The sequence below is a fragment of the Callorhinchus milii genome, unplaced genomic scaffold (assembly GCF_018977255.1).
Source record: "Callorhinchus milii isolate IMCB2004 unplaced genomic scaffold, IMCB_Cmil_1.0 Scaffold4, whole genome shotgun sequence".
NCBI lineage: Eukaryota > Metazoa > Chordata > Chondrichthyes > Chimaeriformes > Callorhinchidae > Callorhinchus > Callorhinchus milii.
Window position 1 is genome coordinate 57,619,419 of NW_024704745.1, and position 23,961 is coordinate 57,643,379.

Sequence of the window (23,961 nt, forward strand, 5' to 3'; positions counted from 1 at the left end):
ATTTAAATAGAATATTGAGCTACAGCTTAGTGGTTAGAACACTCGCCTCTCAAACAAGAGTATCTGGGTTCGATTCCTGGGCTTGGCGAAACATTGGGCAAGTTTTGTTATTCCACACGCCTCTGTTTACCTAGCAATAAGTAGGAATCCAGTTGTTAGGTGATTGGCGTATCACTTTTCCAGGGATAATAATCTCTTTAAAACAAAATTTGGTCACTCAATCTATAACTGTTTGTAGGACACTGTTGTGCGCAATTGGCTGCCGCGTTTCACCTACAAAATATAAAGTCAGTTCACTCTACAGTATATCCTGTGAAGTGCTTTGAGATGTCTTGAAGATGTTATATCAAATGCAGGGATTATTATTATACACTAGAACTATTAAAATCTATTTAAGTACCTCCTTCAATCAGAATGATTTATTCTTCTCAAAATATATTTTATTATACTGGGTTGCTTGATAGGTTCCTGAATTATTGAGTATCGATTTGAAAATTACTTACAGTGGTGCTTTTTTACCCCTCTAAATTACAATTTGTGCCCATTGGCCCCTAGGCTTGAATGCTGTCTGGGTGTTACTATAATTTATGTTATGTATTGGTAGCCTTTTCTAAAGTGGTAGAAATGAGACAGCATTCAGCCTGTAGTTAATACACATCTTGAGAGTAATATTTTTGAATTTATGCATGTTTTTTTCATCCATTAAATTTGAAATACTTGTACTGTTTCACATCTTTCATTTCTTTCTTTGCTGACAGCAGTACCAAACTGAAGCACGGGTTCAAGAAGAGATTAAATATGTTATGGCTCCTTGTCTAGAATGCAGATTAACTTATGTATTTACATTACATCTGGAGAAATTGGGTGTTTGCATCAAACATTGAAAGTTTCAATCTATTCTTAAGTTTGCCTACAAAATAGTCACTGCACTATACAGTAAATCCCGTGAAACGCTTTGAAACGTTTGATGATATGCTAAGGTGCTATATCAAATATAAGAATTATTACAACAACAATATTACATTTATGTAGTATCTTTCCCATCAGGAAGATATCTCAAAGCACTTCACAGAGCTGACTGGGAGCCCGAGCTGGGGGTGGGGCGAACTGAGTGGGAGAAGGTTGGTGGGGGAGAGAAAGGTGAGCAAAAGTGCAGTTAAAAAAGAAAGGTCTTCTTATCATTTTGAACTCAAAGATGCACAGCGTGTATGTCTAATCTCCTGATGGAGCACTTTGATGTGGCATTCACTCTTTATCCTTAAATAATGGAGAGCCTGAGTGTTACAATTTTTTCTCTATTGGACGGATCTGGATTGATTTGCACAGTGCTGAAACCAGCTAGTTCTGCACGATTAACAAAGCCTGTGTGAAATCCCCTTGTGAATATGACCACAATCTGGAATCAGAACTTGTTTCTTTTGGAAGAAGCAATACCATTTTCTTTCAACCACAAAGTATACAGTCAATTCACTTCACAGTATATTTTCTGAAATGCTTTTGGACTACTCAACGATGTGTTAAGGCACTATATCAAATGCAGGCATTATTCTCATTATCTTTGTAGCGCAGATGTAGATATAACAAACCAAACATGAAAAAAACAAAATTGATACAGTACGTTCTAATTTCACTTCAACCTGTAACAGGTCTGACAACCGTTGTTACCTCTTTTAAGATCAAACAGCTTCTTTTTGTCTCTTGTGAAGCTTCAGCCTCTTCCTTTCTCTTAGGGCTGATTCGACTGAAAAATGAATTGTATTGAGCACCAGCCCTCCTTCATAGTCTGAGATGTTTTTCCCCTTGTATTATTTATTGGATCAAGAATCAGAGAATGCTTTAGAGACAGATGGGGGTTTGTGAGGCGACACCCTGTATAATAGACTTGATGGTTTTCTTCTCTCATACTTTTTCAGTACCCCTATCAACTCCCCTCACATACAAATAAAAATATCAGCAGGTCATTCTCCTTCTTAATTATTCCTTGGATCAAGAAATACTCAGCTAGGGATTCCTTGATACAATAATCCAACCCCAATCAAGAAATTCACATTTACTGGTGATCAAGCCATTGTCTTTATTTGAATATTAAATAAATGCTTCAGAGATAGGATATTTCATAAACAGACAAAGACCCGTCTACTTCCAGGCAGGGCGAAACCTTGGGCAAGTTTCCTTACTCCACATGCCTAATAATAATCCCTCCAAAATCCAAAACAATAATAAATTGGTCATTTTCAATTTACGACTGTTTGTGGGACATTGCTGTGCGCAATTGGCTGCCGCGTTCGCCCACAAATATACAGTCAATTCACTTTACAGTATATTCTGTGAAGCGCTTTGGGACGTCCTCCCGACATGAAAAGCGCTATATCAAATGCAAGGATTATTATTATTATTATTATTATTACAGACAGGCCTGTTTGTGCAGACCTGTCATCTTAACGTCAGTTTAGGAAAAATACTGGAATCCATCATCAGAGACAGAGTGACTGAACACTTGGACAGGTATGAGCTAGTCGAAGAGAGTTAGCATGGGTTTGTGAAGGGTAGGTCGTGTCTGACTATTCTAGTTAAATTTTTTGAAGAAGTCACTAAAATGGTGGATAAGAGAGTCTATGGAAGTCGTTTATATGGACTTTCAGGAGGCATTTGGAAGTGCATGGAGTCGAAGGTACCCTTGTGACGTGGCTTTGTAATTGGTTGGGAGGCAGGAAACAGAGTAGGGATAAAGAGAACGTTCTCTGATTGGTGGGACGTGACAAGTGGTATCCCCCAGAGGTCTGTACTGGGGCCTCAGCTATTCATCATTTTTATAATTAACTTGGATGTAGGAATAGAAAGTTTTATATCTAAGTTTGCAGACGACACTAAGCTAGAAAGCTCAGTAAGTTGTGTAGATGGGAGTAGGAAGTTACAAAGGGACTTAGACAGATTAAGTGAGTGGGTTATACAGTCAATTCACTTCACAGAGTTCAGTGTAGGGAAGTGCAAGGTAATCCATTATGGACCGAAAAAAGATGAAGCAGAATATCTCTTAACGGGGAGAAATAAGGAACTGTGGAGGAGGTTTGGGTGTCCATATCCACAAATCACTAAAAACAAGCTCACGGGTCCAAAAAGTAATCAAAAAGGTGAATGGAATGTTGTCCTTTATCTCAGGGCCTGGAATACAAAGGGGAAGAAATGATGCTTCAGCTGTACACAGCGTTAGTCAGACCCCATCTGGAGTACTGCGGTCAATTTTGGGCACCACACCTCAGGAGAGATATATTGGCCTTGGAAAGATTGCAGCGCAGGTTCACCAGAATGCTACCAGGTCTAAAAGGGTTAAGTTACGAGGAAAGGCTGCATAAACTTGGATTGTATTCCTTTGAGTTAAGGGGTGATTTGATTGATTATTTAAGATGATAAAGGGATTCAATAGGGTAGATATGGAGAAGCTATTTCCTCTGGTGGGGGAATCCAAAACAAGGGGGCATAGTCTTAAAATTAGAATCAGGCCATTTAAGAGTGAAATCAGGAAGCATTGTTTCACTCAAAGGGTGGTAGAAATCTGTAATTCTCTCCCCCAAAAAGCTATGGATGCTGGATCCACCCACACCTTCAAGAGTGAAGTTGATAGATTTTTGGTAGGTCGGTATTAAGGGATATGGGGTGAAAGCGGGAAATTGGAATTGAAAGGCTTAGTTGAGGTACAGATCAGCCATGATCTAATTAAATGGTGGAACAGGCTTGAAGGGCTGAATGGCCGACTCCTGTTCCTATGTTCCTAAGGCAGATTCAACACAACAATCAATGAAGTTAGCAATTAACACATTATCAAAGAAAGACTAGAACAATATACTACATTTTAGAATGACCACAAATAGTTATTCTCTCTTCCCACAAGGATGCCATACAAATGGAGTTTGTGGAGAGACACCATGTATAACACACTTTATATGTTTCTTCTCTGATACTTTTTCAGTACCCTCTCTCCTCCCCTCACATGCACACACACAAATAAAAATGTCAGCATGTCAATCTCATTCAACTTAGATTCTTGTTGTTCTTGTTTTCTTGTTTAGTCAATCAGGTGTCTGACATACGTGTAAACCTATCATCATGCTTAAGAGTATCCAGACCAGATTGCGAGTTCACATATATATGTCACCTACACATAAACAGTGCCCTGTGGCTGGAATGGAGTGGACACTTGGAGGGGTGCACCCTGCTTTTCAAATTCTGGAGAATATTGGGCAAGTTGACAAGAGCTAAGGCTTGTTGATTCCATAATGTGAGTTGGGGTACTGATCCTAACCAACTAAAAGTACTTTGTTTGCCATTGGGAGCACTGTTTGGCAAGGTCCTGCATGTTCGGCTAGGACCTTCCAACCTGTTAAGACTTCCACTTGCAGGGTTACCAGGAATTGAGTGGGAAGATTCCCTGCTCTCAGTGATTGGTCTGCCCCTCAAAGTTCTGCTGATGATCTAGGCTGGTTAGTCTGTATCACCAATGCCCTGGAGCACTTACAGACTCAGGAATCAGATTACCGAGACTGCCACAGAAGGTTGACTCAATTCTAACAAACCATTGCCAAGCACGTCATCTTGGAGCCAGTTCAGCTCCCCCATCCCCAGGAGTAACTCAGGACTATGAAGAAATCCAAGTCAATTTGCTCCTTAACGGTCAGCTAACTCCCCAGAGATGCCAGCATTACATTGCAATGCATTACTTATAAGCAACTGTTGCTAGGACATGAATTTTTTATAACTTCCAAGGAAATAATAAAAGGAGAGTATATGAACAGTTGTATTGAAAGGGAGAGAATATATTGAATACGTTAGTAGCAATAGTAACCCACGCATTTTGTGTAGTACTCTTCACAAGATTTATAGTGGAGTGACTTTGTGTGTATTTGTTAGCAAACATGGCAGCCCAATTGCACGCAATAATGTCCCACTAACAGCCATGAAACAAATAATTTTTGTGGGGGAATTGTTGGCGAGGACATTGGGAGAAACAGCCTTCTCTTTTCAAATAAAGCTATGGTATTTTTAATTCCGACTTGAACAGACAGACAGAATCTTGGTTTAACGTTTCATCTGAAGGACGCCACCTCTGACAATGCAACATCCCCCAGCACTGGAGTGGCAGCTAAGACTATGTGAGTTCAAGTATCAACACAGGGCTTAAACCCACAGGCTTCTAACTCAGAAACAAGTGAAGTGTGCTGCCAACTGAGCCAGGCTAGCGCACCAGATTCTTAATGCTACCAACAATATTCCTACATAATAATAAATGTAATGTTGCATTTGATATAGCGCTTTTCACATCTTCTAGACATCTCAAAGCGCTTCACACAATATTATGTAAAGTGCATTGACTGTTTATTTTGTGGGTGAAAGGCAGTAGCCAATTGCACACAGCAGTGGCCCACAAGGTGTGGATTGCGTGACCAAATTATTTTTTTTTCTTGTGGGATTATTATCAGGCGTGTGGAGTATGAAAACTTGCCCAAGGTTTTGCCCTGCTGGGAAGTCATGTTTGAGATGTGATTACTCTGTTACATTTCAGACCTTTACTCCCTCGACTTTCACCAATTGTTACGAAACTTCAGAAATGGCAAGGTTGATAAAATCTATCAACTTCCACCTTGTGGAACTGAATTCTTTGAGGTGTTGTGGATGAACTAATATTTCTTTGTAGACGTTTCTGTCGCTGTCCAGTGTGTTTCAATATGTTCTGACGTTCACTGTTTTTTTTTTACCCTGAAATCTACCATCTCTCCATTCACATTTGAAATAATGATGAAGTCCCATTTAAGAACTATTTTTCTTTCCTCATCTCACCAAAGTCTGCTTTCTCTTACGTGTTTGTAATGTACCGTTAACATTAAGTGCAGTTGTTATCATTTGAGCATTTTCGTTGTTTTCTCACTCAGACAAGATTTTTCTAGGAACATTTGTATCTAATGGCATTACTTCTGAGGCTTTTGGCAAAATTGCTTTTGTAAAAACAGTTTTCTACAAGCAATCCATTGATGTCTCACAAGATTGCGTGTAGGGGATGTCCCAGAGAAAATGCCTTTTGGACTCATTTGCTGGTGACCATGCAGTAATGAGGCTACTGGAGCACATTTTAGATGCCAATGAATCAAAATAAATTGTTGATTATCTTCTTTTGTATTTAATAAAAGTCTTGCTTGAGTGACCTCAGTATGAAGTAGAGTATAAGGTATGTTAAATCAGTAAGATGTTAAAATTTTGTAATGAACCTTTGCATCAATTTCAAGAAGTGGCTAGTTTTTACAAAAGTGGCAATAGAAAGAACCTAATTTGGTTATCATTAGGTAGTTTTAGGTTAAAGTTTGTGTTGTTGGGTGCTTCAGATCAGCAGCTGTGTAAGTAATTTTCGCAGCACAATCTGAGAAGTGAAATGCAATCCATCAATTCAGATTCCAATTTAACCACATGCAAATTGTGTACCAGAATACAAAGTAAATTAATGGGGCAAACATCTTTTATTTTAGTTTAAAAATCTTCATGTTGATAGGTCTCAGTCAAAGTCACACTTTGCTCAAGTTGCCTTCTATAATTACAGTGTCTGTACTGAGTGTATTGAGCTCCAAGTTCTATTTTTAATTAGTATTCACGTGTTCTTCTATTTTAAACTGCAGGTTCTAATCCAGAAATAATGGGCCTTTTTTTTTGCTTGTCATTTGCTTTCCATTAAGACATGTTTGAGCTGAGTAGATTCTCTAAGATTGAATGTAATAATAAAAAGTAAAAACATTTTGACATTGTGTTTTTCTTTTACAAGTTCACATTGTTACTTCTCTCCCTTGCTGATCCTATACAGTAGACATAATAAAAATGCTTCCAGCATCTGTATTCGGGTCATCAGTATCAGAGATTGTGGTTCACCAGCATTGTCGTTCTATTTAAACAACTGTACAAGAATTGTAAATGGATTTTGCAAAACAAAAATTAACTCTAACCCAATTAGATCAATATATGAACAGTTGTCAGCAGTTCGTGTCAGGCCTTTAAGGGAACTCTTGTCCGGCACATATCTCTTTAAAACAGTTGACTTTCGGCCTTGTCAATGAGCTATCCGGAAGTTGGGCTGCACTATCAGTTTAGCGTGCAGTGTGGTATCAGTTCAGGAATAGCAGTAAAAGGAATTTAATGGAGCGTAAAGTGTTAAAATTCAATCATTTGGTGTCAAAAAATCTATCACCACAGCATTGAAAATGCTCAGAAACTCCTTAGATTGCAATTTAGTGCACAGGTATTCCAAAACAATAAAGCTTTTAGGGCCTTGGTTTATAGTTACAACTAATGATGTAGGATTGTGTTTATTTTAAATCTTAAGCAAGACTTGATCTCTTAGGAGTTGATTTCTGCAGTACAGTCTGCTTTGAGGTAAATATAGGATTAGTCATGACTCTAATATTTACTTGGGTTCCAGTCATACCAGCCATTTTTGCTAATACACTTATGTGAAATATTGGAGATGGCAACATCCAGTGTACATAAGTGCAGAACTGAAATCATCAGTGCTAAAGAGTGCCATTGTCATTCTGACAATTTATTTAGGTGTAGTATCACTTATAATCTAGAACCAATGCTATATGTGATATATCTGCCATATACATTTCTAAACTTAACTCTAGTTCCATTATTAAAGATTTATTTTGTGCTTACTTTACGATTATAAATGAGTGGTTTATGTTAAGTTAATTTCATTTTCATTTATGTATGAATATAGACAGATATACAGCTCAACTCAACTACAACCGATTATGATTTAGAAGTATGATTTCTTTTAAAATAATTTGGTTTTCTTTTACAGGCAAGCCCAGCTCCTGTTATTGTAAATACAGAAGCACTGGAAACTGTCCCTTATGTAAGTATTAGCTGTTCAATTTTTACTGTGTTCATATGCACATCATCATATGTACACTATGTATGTAAATTGTCTTAAAAAACATTTAATAATAATTTTCACTACTTCTACAGTACTTATAACTGTTTGTGATGGTATTTAAAGTATTTTAAATACTTGCACTTTTTAAGCAATTTTGTACAGTTTTGTGTTTGGACATAATTTATAATGCAACAAAAGAAATCAGTTCTTAAAGCTGTTAAGTGTGGCTGTCACTGCTTAGAGGAAGCAGTCACAACGTAAAGGTGATCGATGATGAAAGGTATGAATGATTTGCTTCCAATCACGAAAATGCAAATGGTGACAATTCTAATGAGAAAATTCATCACACTGCAATTTCCTCTGACCCCAAATAATCTCCAGATGACTTCTCGACATTATGATGTCCGTTGTAAAATAATACTATTTTGGATCACTTTTAATGAGAAACTAACAACAAGAAAGCTGCACCTGCTTTAAAATATCTGGGCATAAAAGCATTAAAAAAAGGTTAATTTACAATTGCTCCCAATTTTACTTCCCAATAAATTATTTTAACCTGATGTACACACAATACAATAATAGTGAAATTAAAATTTGGATAAACTGCCATCCACCACACCATTGAAATGGAGAAAGGGCTGGAATAACTACTAGGAAAATAAATCACAATCAAGTTATGTTTTCTGAAGTTCCTGGAAATTATAAAACTTCAGGGTTGTTAGCTGATGAGACAGATGTATTGAAGGAATCTTTTGAGGAGTTGGGTGGATAGACTACATGGACCAATGATCTACCCTTGCCTGAAACTGCAGGTTTAGAGTTGCAAATTTCAGGACATAAACCAGGAAGTTTTTCTTTATCCTAAGGAAAATTAACAACTGGAACAGGTTGCCAGAAAGAGTGGCTCCGGCCAAAACACTGGAGTCATTTAAGAACAGCTTGATGATGTGATGGGAGAACAGTGGGGTTAGGTTTACCAGAAGGACGAGATCACATGGGACAAAAATGGCCTTCATTATTTGAACTCATCATGATCTTGTGATAAATTTATGTTGCTAATTTACTTAGTGTGCTACATTGTAGAACGTCATAGAATTTACAGCCCATTGTTTCTATGCCAACTCTTTGAAAGCGCTACTAATTGAGTCTCACTTTCGTACAGTTTCCGCATACCATGTAACATCGCTTTTTCAAATATTTGTCTAATTCCCGTTTAAAAGATGTTATCGATTCTGTGCCAAACCGTTTAGTTTAGTGCCCAACAAACCTTGTTTATATATTGTGCAGTGAGGTCATGGGTTTGCATTTATATTACTCAACCCACTAAGTTATTGTTCTCAACTGTCTTATTTAGGTATATATATAATATATTATATATACCTCTTAATGAATGATGATAACATAGTTTAAATGCAGTTTAGTGTTCAGGAAACCTCTAGGTTTTGGTGGTACATTGTATATGAAGACTAACAGAAGAGTTGTCAAAAATATAAACTATTATTTATGAAAATGGAGTGAGAACATATGTTTAATTGGAAATTGATTGTTGCAGTGTATTAACTACTGCTCTTCAACCTCTAGGCTTTTAGTTTCAGTCCATGCCAGATTATTGGGGCATAAACTCCTCTTCCTTCTAGTTGTAAAGTTCCTAAGTGAAATGAATTTAGGCAACTTCAGCTCAGATCCTGGTGAGTCTACAGCACAAAGCCATAATTTAGTATTAATTAATACTGCCTTGCATATGTCAGTCAGTGAGGCTACAAGGATGGCTGGTGTGGAAAATCTAATGTCACACTACAGTAGGAGGTCTTCCTTATTGGGATTAAGATGCATTAACGGAGCAGTATATAAAAGAGTTTTTAGTCAGCATATAATCATCTTGCCATATACCTGACCTGAGCGTGCTTTATGTGGGCAGCAAGCGAAGACATCCTGAATTTCTCAGCACTGACCTTATCACATTCAACACAAAAACAATCACCAAATGGAGCTGAATATATTGTTGAGGGTTTTACTGCATGATTTTAAATGAGAACAAATTGAGGGACTATAATTCACCAATTTCTATGCTTCAGAATTAATATGCATCATCTGCCCATCCTACTGAAAATTTTAAAGTCTGATCAGAGATAAAAATATGTTATGTGAACCTCTTAAAAATCTTCATTATTCCACAGGCAAAAGATCAATGTGCATTTGTCACAACGTCATTTTTTCAAATGTTTTTGTACCTCATCTATTTTAGTGTTTAGTCAATAAAAAAAAATTGCTATGAGGTACAGGGTGAGGATCTATGGCTATTAAATTTAGTGCCATTATCCATTGTCAAAGAATACAAAAAATAAAAATAATCCTTGCATTTGATATAAGGCTTTTCACTTTGGGAGGATGTCTCAAATCATTTTTCAGGATTTACTTTCAAATATAGTGACGGTGTATGTATAGGCAAACATGGTACCAATTTGTAAACAGCAATAGCCCTGAAATATTTATTTAATCAATTTTATTAATGCAATAAATATTATGTTTGAATAATTATACAATATTTTATATAGTCATGCAATATTTATTTAATTTAAATATTTTAATGCATATTTATTCCATAAAATATTTAAATATTAATTTAAATAAATATTTTATCTCCCTTGCCTCCTTCACGGCAGGTCTCAAGACCTTCCTTTTCAATCATGCCTTCGGTCATTTTCCCTCCTCCACCCCCTTTGCTGTCCATCCTTCTTTGATCCCAACCCGCAGCTTGGGTGCAAACCCTGTTCAGCGGCCTACTAATTGAAAGGTGCTATATAAATGCAATGTTTGTTGTTGTTGAAATAAATGTCCAATTTTATCTGGGGGCCTTTTGGCCAGGACACCAGGAGAAACTTCTTTGNTTTTTTGATTAGTACCATAGGATCTTTAGCAAACTCGATTTAATGTCTCACCCGAAGGATGGCATCTCAAACAACGTAGTACATCCTTCCAGTGTATTGAGTGGCAGCCTAGACTGAGAGTTCAAAGTCCCTATGTGTGAGTTGAACCCACAACATTCGGACTCAGAGAATACCCTGGCCTAATTTAAAGTGTGTTTCTTTAACTTTTAAAATGTATGGTGTTTAATTTGCAACATACACAAAACTAGAACATAAAAATTATCTACGTGTCACAACGGATTAGTTACTAGTTGGTCATTAGCAGCTGAAAAGTACAGGTTGAGCCCTCGCCACACCCTGCGAGCAGCACAACTAAGCATACAATGCATGAGCACATTGTCACCATTCACCAGACCACGTGATGCCTCTTCAGAACAGCTGCACAAAAAACGTTTGCTTGTAAGCTATGGAATTCAATGTTAGATTGAAGTAACTGCAAATGTGATAGGATAACCATGGAGTCTAATTAATATTTGCGAAGTTTAATTCAAAGAATGAGAATGAGTAAAGCTAGGGCTTTCATTTTCTAGTGTTATCTATTTACACACTCACAGTACAATCATCAGAGTCATACAGGTTTAAACTGCTGCGTTCCATATTCCAAGTGAATCATTTTACCAGGTCAAGTTGTTCAGTGTTTCTGTAGCAGCAATGGTACTTTTTTAAAAATATGCAAGTCTTAAACCATAAACATTGATAGAAATACATTTCTATAATAACTTTGAGCTTGATCCTAAAAGAATAGTTTTATCTAGTTTTTTTTTAATAATGTATCATGTGCTTCAATCTCCACATGATGGAGGGTAAATAGCCAAAAGCGCGGGCTGGCTCCATCACCACTTCATCACATGTACGTAGAAAAAAGAAACACTGGCCAACATAGGGAAGCTAAAATAGCTGAGGACTGGGTCATGAGGTTGCAGAATGGGACACCAGTAGTATTTTAAGATTCCTTTATTGAAACGGCTCTCAAGTCAACATTTTGTTTAAGAAACAGGCATAGCAGGAACTGTGAAGGTGTTGGATAATGTGTGTGTAAACAATCTGTTCTTGTTATTCTCATTCATTTAAAAATGACAAAACATAATGAGTTTTTCCTATCAGACTCATTGAGGGCAATTTTCTGCTTGTTGGTTAGTTTATTGTTCCTCAGTGGCAAATGTATATTATTTGCCAATGGTTGCTAAACCTGGTTTACCTGTGTATGAGTATATTGGAAAATTCCCATGAAATGTGCACATTGCAAAAGTTGGTAAGTCTACCAAACAGTAAATAACCTTGATTCCTTTTTATATTGGATGAATTTGAAATTACACATTTGGGTGTTTATGTGGATATAAACAGGCAAGTGTCCACAAAACGTTACACATGTAATTTTAATAAGAAACTTTTTTTTAAAGAATAAAATTGGTTTTTCAGTTTGTACAAGATGCTATGTTTTATTCTATAGGAAGAAAAAATGAATCATTTGTGACCTGTTCAAGATGTATTTTACAACAGTGGGCAAGCACTTATTTCATATACAGGAAAGCATATTACATAGAATGTTATGGCACAGAAGCAGATCACGCAGCTCGGTTGAAATTTAATTAATTTAGTCTCAATTCTCCTCCTTTACTTCCTCCTCCACCTCCTCCTCCTCCTCCCCCTCTTCCTTATCCATTTCAATATATTGCTGACTGCAAACAATCTCATTAAAATAGTGTTCTTTGGGTCCAATCTGTTATAAGCAAGAGTGAAAAATGGCTACTTTCTAGGTTATAAGGTTGCCAATGATATCACTTCCTGCGCATTGTGTGTGTATTTGTTATAATAGTAATAATCCTTGCATTTGATATAGCGCCTTATCACGTCTTCGAGATGTCTCAAAGAGCTTCACAGAGTACACTGTAAAGCCAATTGCGCACAGCAGTGTCCCACAAACAGTCGTGGATTGAGAGACCAAATTATTATTCTTATTATTTTGAAGGAATTATTACCCCTGGAAAAGCAATCCGCCAATCAACTAACAACTGGGTTCCAACTTACTACTAGGTAAAGTCCTGGAAGTTAGCCTTTGTTTTAGCATGGGAAGCTGGCTAGATAGTGCCAGAAGCTGGGTGTACCAGGGAGCACAGGGCGCTAGCACTGCAAGTGAAGCCATGCTCAACCCGGAAACGTTATAACAGGGTTCTCCTGTATTCCCTCTACCAACCAAGAAGTCGATGATGTGCTATTGTGTAACCATTGCCAGGTGGTTAAGAGAAAACCAGATTCACTTAAACTCGTATTTATCATTCTCTTCTCTCAATGACTGCCTAGCTGGAATTTTTAAAAACCTTTGGAGGACCTTGGTAGCATACTCATGTCCTAGCTCGTGGTTCTGGAGAGTTTTAGTCACCAAGATTCAGTTTCTCTAACCTGTGAAGGTTTGGTTGAAAGTTTTTTCTGTAGATAAATATATGCAGTGCAATTAAAGTGAATTGCATGCTGAAGCATATGCCAATTATTCTGTTTTAATTTAACGATCTTGTAAGTTTTGGTTGCCAATCAGCTATCTATTGTAACTTCTTGAAACTTGAAATTTGAATCCTTTTAGAGATAATAAAAAACCTGATTACGGTTCAAGTGTTGCTGCAATACATTGAGCATATCTTGTGAGCAGCTGTTCACGCTGAGTATTTAAATCCAGTGGGCTTCTACTTATTTACATGCACTACATCTTTTTCATCCTAGATTCCAGATCTAATTGAAATAATCATATCTAACTGTTGTACAGAAATGTAAGTGCCTTTTCTCTTGAAACAATACAGGAGGAGTGTCAGCAATCAAAGCAAGGATATTTGAGGATCTTCTTTTGCTTTTTTTGTGGAGTCCTGTAGCTCAGTGGTTAGAGCACTCGCCTTGCAAGCAAGAGACCTGGGTTCGATTCCTGGCAGGGCGAAATGTCGGACAAGTTTCCTTACTCCATACACCTCTGTTTAACTAGCAGTAAGTAGGCATCTGGTTGTTAGTCGATTGGCGGATCGCTTTTCCGGGGGTAATAATTCCTTCAAAAAATAATAATAATAATAAATTGGTCACTTCAATCCACGACTGTTTGTGGGACGCTGCTGTGTGCAATTGGCTGCCACATTTCGGCCACAAAATATACAGTCAATTCACTTTATATCAAATGCAAGGATTATTATTATTATTTACGAAATCCATCCCTTGTGGACAATTTGGGGTGACATGGTATGTTTCACCATTCTTTTGCACATTTCTCAAACTCTTCTGAACTGAATTGTAGGCCATTATCACTTGCCACCTCCTTCAGTATTCTGGTTCTGTCCAGTATTTCTTTATTGATTTTTCTCAATACTGTGACTGCTCTATTGTCTTTCAGTTTTTCTATTTCAAAATATTTGGACGTGCAGTCTATCACAATCTCTCCATCCATCTGTAGCGAGCTTTGTCCGTGATATCTCTGGAATTTCTTGTGTCACTGTTTTTTCTTTTCATTGCCTGGGTTGATGTCTTACACAGACATCACAATTTCTTATATAGTCCTCTATCTGTGTAGACATTCCCGACCAAAACGTTCCATTTTTTTTTCATTCTTTCTAGGCCCCAATGCCCGGCATTGTACTTTTAGCATTTTTCTTCTCAGTTCCTGTGGAATTATCATCTTGTCTTCCTCAAATAGGATTCCCTGATGCATGGATATTTCCTCCTTAAAAGTTACAGTGTTATTTCTTGTGGCTTCTTTTTCTTCTGGCTTCCTTCACCTCCAGCTCTTGCCAAGCTTTTCAGTATCTTATCCCTTCTTGTATGCTTCTGAATCTCTGTCCATCTTTTCTCTACGTGTGCTTTGTAATCTTTAAAACTTGCACTTCAACACCTGTTTCCCATTACTCTTATTGCTCCTCTCCATCCTTAAATGCTGCCCTGCTTAACATTCCTTCCCTGGAGTACATTCTGAACTTGATAACGTATTTTTAGAGCCTCATCTGCACTGTAGATGTGGAGGACCTTATTCCATGGCCTTTTAAAATATTGCCTCCAAAGGCTTATTAGTCATTATTTATTTTGATCTGCTTGCCAAATATGTAGTGGTAGAACTTCTCGTAACCTACCACTACTTTCAAACACTCCTTCTCCATCTCCGCATATCTTTGTTCTGTGTGAGTCAGTGTCCTCAATGCATAGGCTTTCTCCAGGAGGTTTTCTCCTGCACCATTCTTACTTGCATCTACTGGTATTTTCACCTCTTTCTTGACATTGTGAAATTGCAGCACAAATACTTTGCTTGGTGCTTGTTGATGCCCTCAAATGCTTTGGTGAGCTCTTTTTCCAACTTAAACTAATTTTCCTTTTTCAGATGTAACTTCAGTGGTTCTGTTCTTGTTGCTACATTTGGAGTGAATCAGGTCAACCAATTCACCTTCCTAGTACCTACTTTCCTGTTGCTTTGTTCTCTGTGCTATTGCCCTAATCATCTGTCCGTTGTAAGTGTTTAATACATGTTTTGTTCTTTGTATTTTTACATTTTTCTACCTTCAGTCTCTTCAAGTCCCTTTTTGATATCATGTTTGCTTGTGCCTCATGTCCAGTTTAAATGGCACCTTTTCCACGCCTCAATTATGTGCATTTCCTCTATCCAGCTCTTTCCTGTTAATACCATATTAACTTGTAGATCCTTTTTTCCTCTAATCCAATTTTGTCTATGGCATCCACATGCAACCATTATCCAAATCCTTGTTGGAGTTAAAGCCTCATAAAGTCTGAAGGGTGGAAAGCAGAGGGAAGAGATAATAGCTGAGAGCACTATGTCTTACTTGCAGGTAACTAACACATGTCACCAGTTTGGTTTGGATTCTCTGAAGCAAAGGTGATGGGTTTCCGCATCTATCAGATGCCGGTTGTCACAACAACAACAACAACAACAAAATTACATTTGTAAAGCGGCTTTCACGTCTGCAGTTTGTAGGAATCTGCAATAGAAAATGGCTGTTACATCTGCCTATAAAAATAGTATCTAATATGGGTCACATTTTGCTAATTCATAAAATCTTATTAGGGTAAAAATGTGTGTCAAATAAGATGGTTCACTTTTGCTCTACATTTTGTTTTAACATCTTCAATTCCATCAATTAATTTATACATCCCTCCAAAAATGTTTCAGTGATGTCACATATTTTTCATCAGAAAAGTAATCTTAAAAATAAAATCTACTTGATAAAATCGAACCATTCCAACTGAGAACAAACACTTAATGGTAATATTTGAAATTTAAATACAGTACAAACTTGAATTAGATGCGAAGCAATCAAATCTGACCGTGTTAACTTCTCAAATTAACTACCATATGATTTTCTGCTTTTTGTTGAGAAGTGAATTGTATATGACAACACCAGCATTTATATAGTACCTTTCACACAGGGTAGCATCTCGAAACACTTAACAGTGGTGGAGCTTAATGCTGAGGCAGGGAGAGAGGGGAGGTGAATGTAGGCACGGTTGAAGAGGAAGGTCTTCAGGTGTGATCTGAAGACGGAGAAGGTGTGGGCAAGGCAGAGAGTTGCAGAGTCTTGGAGCGTATCTAGCAATATAAAATTTAAGAAGCTCAAAGAACAACATTTACCTCGGAACTTCAAAATATCCCTTTATTTTGAATAAGTTTAGGAAATAATAATAATAATCCTTGCATTTGATACAGTGCTTTTCATGGTCTTCTAGACGTCCCAAAGCGCTTCACAGAATATACTGTAAAGTGAATTGACTGTATATTTGTGGGGGAACGCGGCAGCCAATTGCGCATAGCAATGTCCCACAAACAGTCGTAGATTGAAAATGACCAATTTATTATTGTTTTTGGTTTTTTTGGAGGGATTATTATAAGGTGTGTGGAGGAAGGAAGGTCAACGAACAGCTCACGAGAAAAAAAAACAATCCAAATTTATAATTTGTGTACTTGAGAAAAGAGGTCTAAATATCTTGCTCGTTTCCATCCAAAGAGGCTCATGTAAATTCAAGGCATGCTTTAATTTTGAGCATCAACGGCTGTGATCAACTAAGCAGAACTGTAGATCTGCTGCAGCTGGCATTGATCAATGTGTGTAATCTTCCTTCATAATGACAATATGACAATAATGAGAAATAGTCTTTCTCCCTTATTTATTTTAAGTTAAATGCCTACTTTGTTGCTGCTCTAGTTCAGACCGTTGACTTTTCCTACAGTTGCTGTCAATGCTGCGTAATAATTTGTCAGCATGTAGAATGATTTCATTATGTATTAAGCAGTAGAACTCCTACCCATCTGCCCCTCCCCACGCATTGACCGAGGATTCAACAATACACCAAAATGCTTCCTTTATTAAATTAGTAAAAAACTGCTGAAACTTTTCCATTGGCATAAGTCATAGAAGCATAGAAGCATACAGCACAGAAGGAGGCCATTTGGCCCATTGTGTCTGTGTCAGCTCTTTGAAAAGAGCTATCCAATTCAATCCCACTCCCCCGTTTTTTCCCCATAGCCCTGTAAACTTGACCTTCCCAAATAATTATCTACTCTCTTAAAAGCTGTTATCGAATCGGCTTCCACCACCCTTTCAGGCAATCAATTCCAGATCCTCACCTCCCCTCTGTTTCTTTTAACAACAATTTCAAATCGGTGCCCTCGGGTTACCGACCCATCCGCCAGTGGAAATAGTTTATTCTTGTTCACCCTATCGAATCCCCTCATAATTTTGAAAACTTCTGTTAAGTCTCCTCTTAACCTTCTCTGCTCCAAGGAGAATAATCCTGGCTTCTCCAGCCTCTCCTGATAACTGAAGTCCATCATTCCTGGTACCATCCTGGTAAATCTCCTTTGCACCCTCTCCAATGGCTTGACATCTTTCGTAAAGTGTGATGCACAGAACTGAACACAGTACTGTAGCTGAGGCTTAACCAGCATTTTATAAAGGTTTATCATAACTTCCTGACTTTTGTATTCTATGCCCCGATTTATAAAGCCTAGTGTCACGTATGCTTTTTTAACAGCTTTATTTACCTGTCCTGTCACCTTTAAAGATTTACTCATATGACCCCCAGGTCTCTCTGTTCCTTCACCCCCTTTAATATTCTACCATCAGCTTATATTGCCTCTCCTCATTCTTCCTCCCAAAATGCATCACTTTGCATTTCCCCACATTAAACTTCATCTGCCACACGTCTGCCCATTTTACCAGTCTGTCTATGGCCATTTGCAGTGCTACTATCCTCGTCACTGTTTACTACTTTTCCTAGCTTAGTATCATCTGCAAACTTGGAAATTGTACTCCCTATACCCAAGTCCAGGTCATTTATATAGATCAAAAACAGCAGTGGTCCCAATACTGAACCCTGGGGGCACCACTGCACACTTCCCTCCAGTCAGAAAAACAACCATTCACCACCATTCTCTGCTTTCTGTCTCCCAGCCAGTTCTGGATCCATGTTGCCACTGTCCCTTTAATACCGTAGACTTCTATTTTGCTTACAAGTCTCTTATGTGGTACTTTATCAAAGGCCTTTTGAAAATCTGTAGGTAGTCCCGAGCCATGACCGGCACTGCCTAACACCACCTCCACAACTTTGCCAGACTCCGCCACTGCCTCACCCCTCAGGCTGCCGAAACTCTTACCCAGGCATTCGTCACATCAAGGCTCGATTATGAAAATTCCCTCTTCTACGGCCTTCCCAACTCTTCCCTTCACAAGCTGCAGATCATCCAAAACTCTGCAGCTCGTGTACTCTTCACGCACCAGGCTCCGTGACCCCATCACCCCCACCCTCGCCCTACTCCACTGGCTCCCCATCCCCCAGAGGATCAAATTCAAGATCCTCATCCTCGCTTTCAAGGCCATCCATGGCCTTGCCCCCTCCTACCTCTCTGACCTGCTGACTCCCTACTAACCTGCCCACTTCCTCTGTTCAGCAGGCTCCAGTCTGCTCCATGTCTCCCGCCCGACCATGAGGCTGACTGGCCTGTAGTTCCTGGGTTTATCCTTCTGCTCCTTTTTGTACAAAGGAGTAACATTTACAATCCTCCAGTCCTCTGGCACCACCCTGATGTCCAAGGAGGATTGAAAGATTGTGGCCAGAGCCTCCATTATTTCCACCCTAACTTCCCTCAGTAACCTATGATGCATCGTGTCCAGAGCGGTGACTTATCTACCTTGAACACCGACAAGCTTTTTAGTACCTCCTCTCGTTATTCTTGTCTTATCCAATTTCTCTACCCTCTCCTCCAATACTGTGGTATTGGCTGCATCCTCTTCTTTTATGCCCTCTGCCTCCACAAGAAGATTTCCTCTTTGGACCCTAATTGGATCCACTCTACCTTTGACTAACCTTTTATTCTTTATATGCTATAAAATATCTTAGGATTCCCTTTTAGGTTACCTGCTAATCTTTTTTCATACAATCTCTTTGCCCCTCCCCCGAAGTATTATCTCCATGATCGGTATTCAGTACAGAGAACTGGTTTGTGAGTGCCACACTCTCGGGATTTCTGCACTGCCTGTCCCTTCTTCCTACCATGCCGAGTGTTCACCCACTCACTGTCTTTCTGAACCCTCTGTGGCTGTGGGATGACCACCTCCTGAAATGGTCGATCCATGAACTCTTCAGCCTCCCGTATGCTGTGTAGTGACACCAGCCTCTCCTCAAGCTCAGAAACTCTGAGCACGTTGAGATTACCTTTCAACATAAAAAACACTATAATGTAAATTGATGGTTGTTATTGTACATAAACAGCAAATCTACTCGTGGTTAGCTGAAGCTTTGGGTCAAATTATTGACAGAATCTTTGGAGGGGAGGGGGAAGATTTGACACCCAGTGACCAGTTGATGGTAATAATTTTCTTAGATAAATATGATACTAAATCTTTAATTAAATATTTGTATCCATATAGTATAAATTATGTTATGTGTGAGCTGAGATGTGACATTTCTGCATAGTGAATTACTTCTGTGAATCATATTCCAAAGTTGTGTTCTTTTAATGATTACAAGATGCAACTAACTAAATGATTTAGTCAAGTTATGTTTTATTTACAAAGTGATTTAGTCAGGTTGGATTAAAGGATATACAATTATACAATTAAAGTATAATTAAAAGCTATGCATATACGAATAGCAATGCACATTGATGATAGACATCCAGATGTACAGTAATGTGCATTAATTTAGGGCCAGAAGGTTCTTGGTTCAAATTCTGTTGAGTCCATACAGTGTTTCATTCTGCTCACAATGAATGCCTAATGTCTAAAGTAAAATACCCTCCTTTAGGTCTGCTTGGAAATTAACTGGCTGTGATGAGACATATCTGATAAAGCCAAGCTGAACCATAGTAACCCAAGGATCTCTGGATAATCAGTAAAACTTGAGGGAATGAAAATGTAGGCTAGTCCTCAATGGAATAGTACAATGAAACCTACCAGGGCTTTATATTGATAACTTGTAATGATAGCAAGTTTGACTGTGAACATTGATTAGGTGTGTGTGTGTGTGTGTGTGGTTGGGGGGTTTCCAAGTGTCAGCCTGGCTCAGTCAGCAGCACTCTGACCTCTAGATCAGAAGACTGTGGGTTCAAGCTCCATGTTAGGATTCTGAACCCAGTCCAGCATGACACACTACATTTTGTCATTCACTTAATGGCAGTTCGTGGGACACTGCTGTGTGCAAATTGGATGCCGTATTTGCATACAAATACACAATCACTATGCTTCATAGTAAAAATCCTGTGAACATCTTTGAGACGTCTGAATAGTGATAGGTGCTATATTAAATGCCAGGACGATTATTATTACAATTCAGAATGGTTGACCTTGCCCTGTCACAAGTTGACTATATTTGCTCACTGATGAATGAGTAGGATTGTTATTGAAGGGTCACAGAAGTAGTTAACCAGACAGCGCGATGAGAAGGCTCAAATTACATATGTGTCATAGATTTGTACCTCGGGAATGACTTAACAAAATAATAAATAATAATGCTTGCATTTGATATAGTGTCTTATCTCATTGTTGAAATGTCTCAAAGCACATAACAGGATTTTACTCGAGTGTAGTGTCCTGTGTTTATTTGTAGGTGAGCACAGCAGCCAATTTGAATAGCGTATTGTCCAACAATCAGCCATGAAGGAAATGATCAATAGTAAGGAAAGGTCAGCAAGTGATGAGAACTGCAGTATATCATGCAGTATATTTTGCCCGCAAAATAATCTACAAAATATACAGTCCACAAAATATACACAGTATATTCTGTGAAGTGCTTTGAGAGGTTTTGAAGACATGATAAGGCACTATATCAAATGCAAGGATTATTATTATTACCTTGCACATTGTTAAATATACATTCTAGGTAAAAGACAAGCACTTGAGTTAGTCCAAAAGGTCTTTGCTCTTTCTCTTTATAGCATCAATAGCTATCATCCAGTAAGATTGGAAGTAGAGCAGGATCTTAAATGTGTGTCCATAGAAGTACACTCTTCAGCATTTGTCTGTTGTAGTGGAATTAAATTTAAATGACAGCTTTGATTATGATTCTTAATTTTTCAATGACACCTGTAAACCCAGATGAGAATGTTAGACCTGGGCGGAAATGTTTTTATGAAAAAGAGGTAATATTCCAGAGAATAATTCCTCTGAGCTGTAGCATTCTGACATTGCAGAGGTTCAATCTTTCCTCCTGTTTGCAGAACCACTAAACCGTTAACCATATTTCGGATGTCTTATTTTAGGACTCTTAAGGGCATTTGTTAATGAAGTTTAATATGCAGTTTAAATGTGGTAATTGTACTGCAATGGAGCATCAGCCTGGACTATGAGCTCAAAACCTGATGTGTGGCCTTCTGAGATTGGAGAGCGAATACAATTAATTAATCTAACTAATCAATGTCTTTAAGAGAAAATGTGAAGGAAATTGAAGAATATAAGAGAGGTGGGAGCACAGGTGCATAAGGCCATTAAGAATGCACATTTCCAGAAGAATATAGTACAAAGGTATGGAAGTAATGTTAAATATATATAAAATCTTTGTTAGACAATTTTTGGAGTACTGTGTGCAACTCTGATCGCTATATTTCAGGAAGGATATGGTAGTATTCAAGAGAGTACAGCATAGATTAACATGGATGTTACCAGGGATGAATGGATATTGCTACTGAGATATATTGGAGTAGTTGGAGCTTTTATCTCTGGAGGTTTCCACATGTTAGTGAGTTTAAAACGAGAGGGAATAGATATAAGATGGTTAGTAGCAGATCTAAAAAGGAGTTTAAAGGGAACTTCTATATGCAGAGTAGTGAAAACGTGGAACTTGTTGCTGGAAACTATAGTTGAAGCAAAAAAATACAACATATTTAAGAAGACACTTAATGCATACATGGGTGAGAAGAGTATTGGAGAAGAGAACAGAGCTTGTGTGGAGTATAAACACTGTTATAGTGTTTATAGCCTGCTGACAGCCTGTTTCTGTACTGCGTAATTCAATGTAATTCTATGCTACCAAGTGAGCCAAGCTGACGCAATGTAGCAGCAGCGTGCTGAGTGATGGATATGCTGGTGGATTGGAGTAGTTTTATCTTGATAGCCATCTAAATTCAGAGCTACTTTGGAAATAGCAGGGGCCATCACAAATTAGTATGCTGTCTGCCATTCTTGGCATATTGTGTGCCATTCTTTCAGGCAATTTGTAATGGATGCACTTGCTCCAATGATTCTTCTCCAGTTCTCCTCACTAGGAGCACTCATCATGAGCATTGTTTGCTGGGTCTTCAAGATAAGGTCTTATTCTCTCAGTTTTCTTCCCTTCTGTATTCCATCTTCTCTTCCCAAATATGGAAATGATTCAAGTACAGCATTGTACAGCTGCTTCACCTGACACCAACAATGATATAGATCAATACAAATAGCGTATGAAAAGATAAATAATAAATCATCCTTTAAAAGGACACATCAACGTATTTCACAGGGTACATAGTAAAGTGTAGCGACTGCACTATGTAGACAAAACCATGTTATCAGTATCCAAACTAGACTGAAAGCTCCACATATGAATGCCATGAAAAGAATACACACTGTATCCATGGAGGGATGCAGCCTGCTTGTCTAATTGCGAAGAGTATTAGATACAGGCTATCGAGAACTTAGCTATCGAGAACTTATGTTTAGGAACCTGAGTGTGTGTTGGCATACTGTTGTAGTTTAATTAGCTAAACCTTATAGCTTTCCTTTGAGATTGCTTTCTGGCAAGCTTCCCAGTGCTACAGCAGGTAGGACAAGTCTCTATCCATTAGGGCCTTGGCTTGCAAGGTTTAACAGGAGCCAACTGGGAAGAACCCCTGCCCCAGAGTCTGCTTTGCAAGTCATGCCAACAAGCAATGCCGATTGGCTTTGTCAACGATAGTGCCTTGGAATCCTATAGACCTACCAATCTTAGGAACTAGACTACCGAGACCCACAGAAGATTGACACAATTCCAACATTCTAGCACTAAACACATCATCTATTTACCTCCCCTTGAAGGAGGATGGTCACTGGTTGGTTATTTGATATTTAACAAGTGCAGATTTGACCCCTCACTAGGTGGATAGTAGGTACCAGGAACTCCCTGCGAGCTCAGCATGAAATGCATGAGAGCATTGCCATCATCCTCTTGTCCACAGCTCGAACAACCTGACCCACAGAGCAATCGCTCCACTCACTAATTGGAGGTACAGAACTTGAGCAGCAGCAGCTGCTTACCTCTTTACATATTAATCAAGGTGGACACCAAGCCATGGATATATAAGCTTGTGTTCACAAACTCAGATTCCCGGTAACGCCTTCCAGCAGCTGTTGTCCCAAGCCTGAGTTTCTTCATCAGCTATTCGGAGACATCTGTCTGCAATGTGCTCGAAGGACCCTTACAGGACACGACTGACACTTTGATATTCTGGAGGTCCAATTTAGGTTAAAATTCCGTAATACTATTCTGAAAGAAACCAACAAATTTTAGGTACATTTGTCTATCACTTCATGGCTATTTGTAGAACTATGCTGCAAATTGTTTGCCTACAAATACCCACTCACTACACTTGTTAACAATTAACTGTGATGTATTTTGGCATTTCAACACGCTAGGTTCTGTATT

At 38.4% G+C, this 23,961-nt stretch overlaps 1 protein-coding gene across 10 annotated transcripts in view; it reads left to right on the forward strand.

The window, feature by feature from the left end:
* Positions 1–23,961, forward strand: part of dlg2 (discs, large homolog 2 (Drosophila)) — a 430,051-nt gene that overhangs the window by 165,038 nt on the left and 241,052 nt on the right. For all 10 annotated transcript variants that reach the window (XM_042334109.1, XM_042334110.1, XM_042334111.1 and 7 more), the window contains one exon: positions 7,838–7,891. In XM_042334109.1, the coding sequence (XP_042190043.1) occupies positions 7,838–7,891 (54 nt within the window). The remainder of the gene's footprint in view (positions 1–7,837; positions 7,892–23,961) is intronic.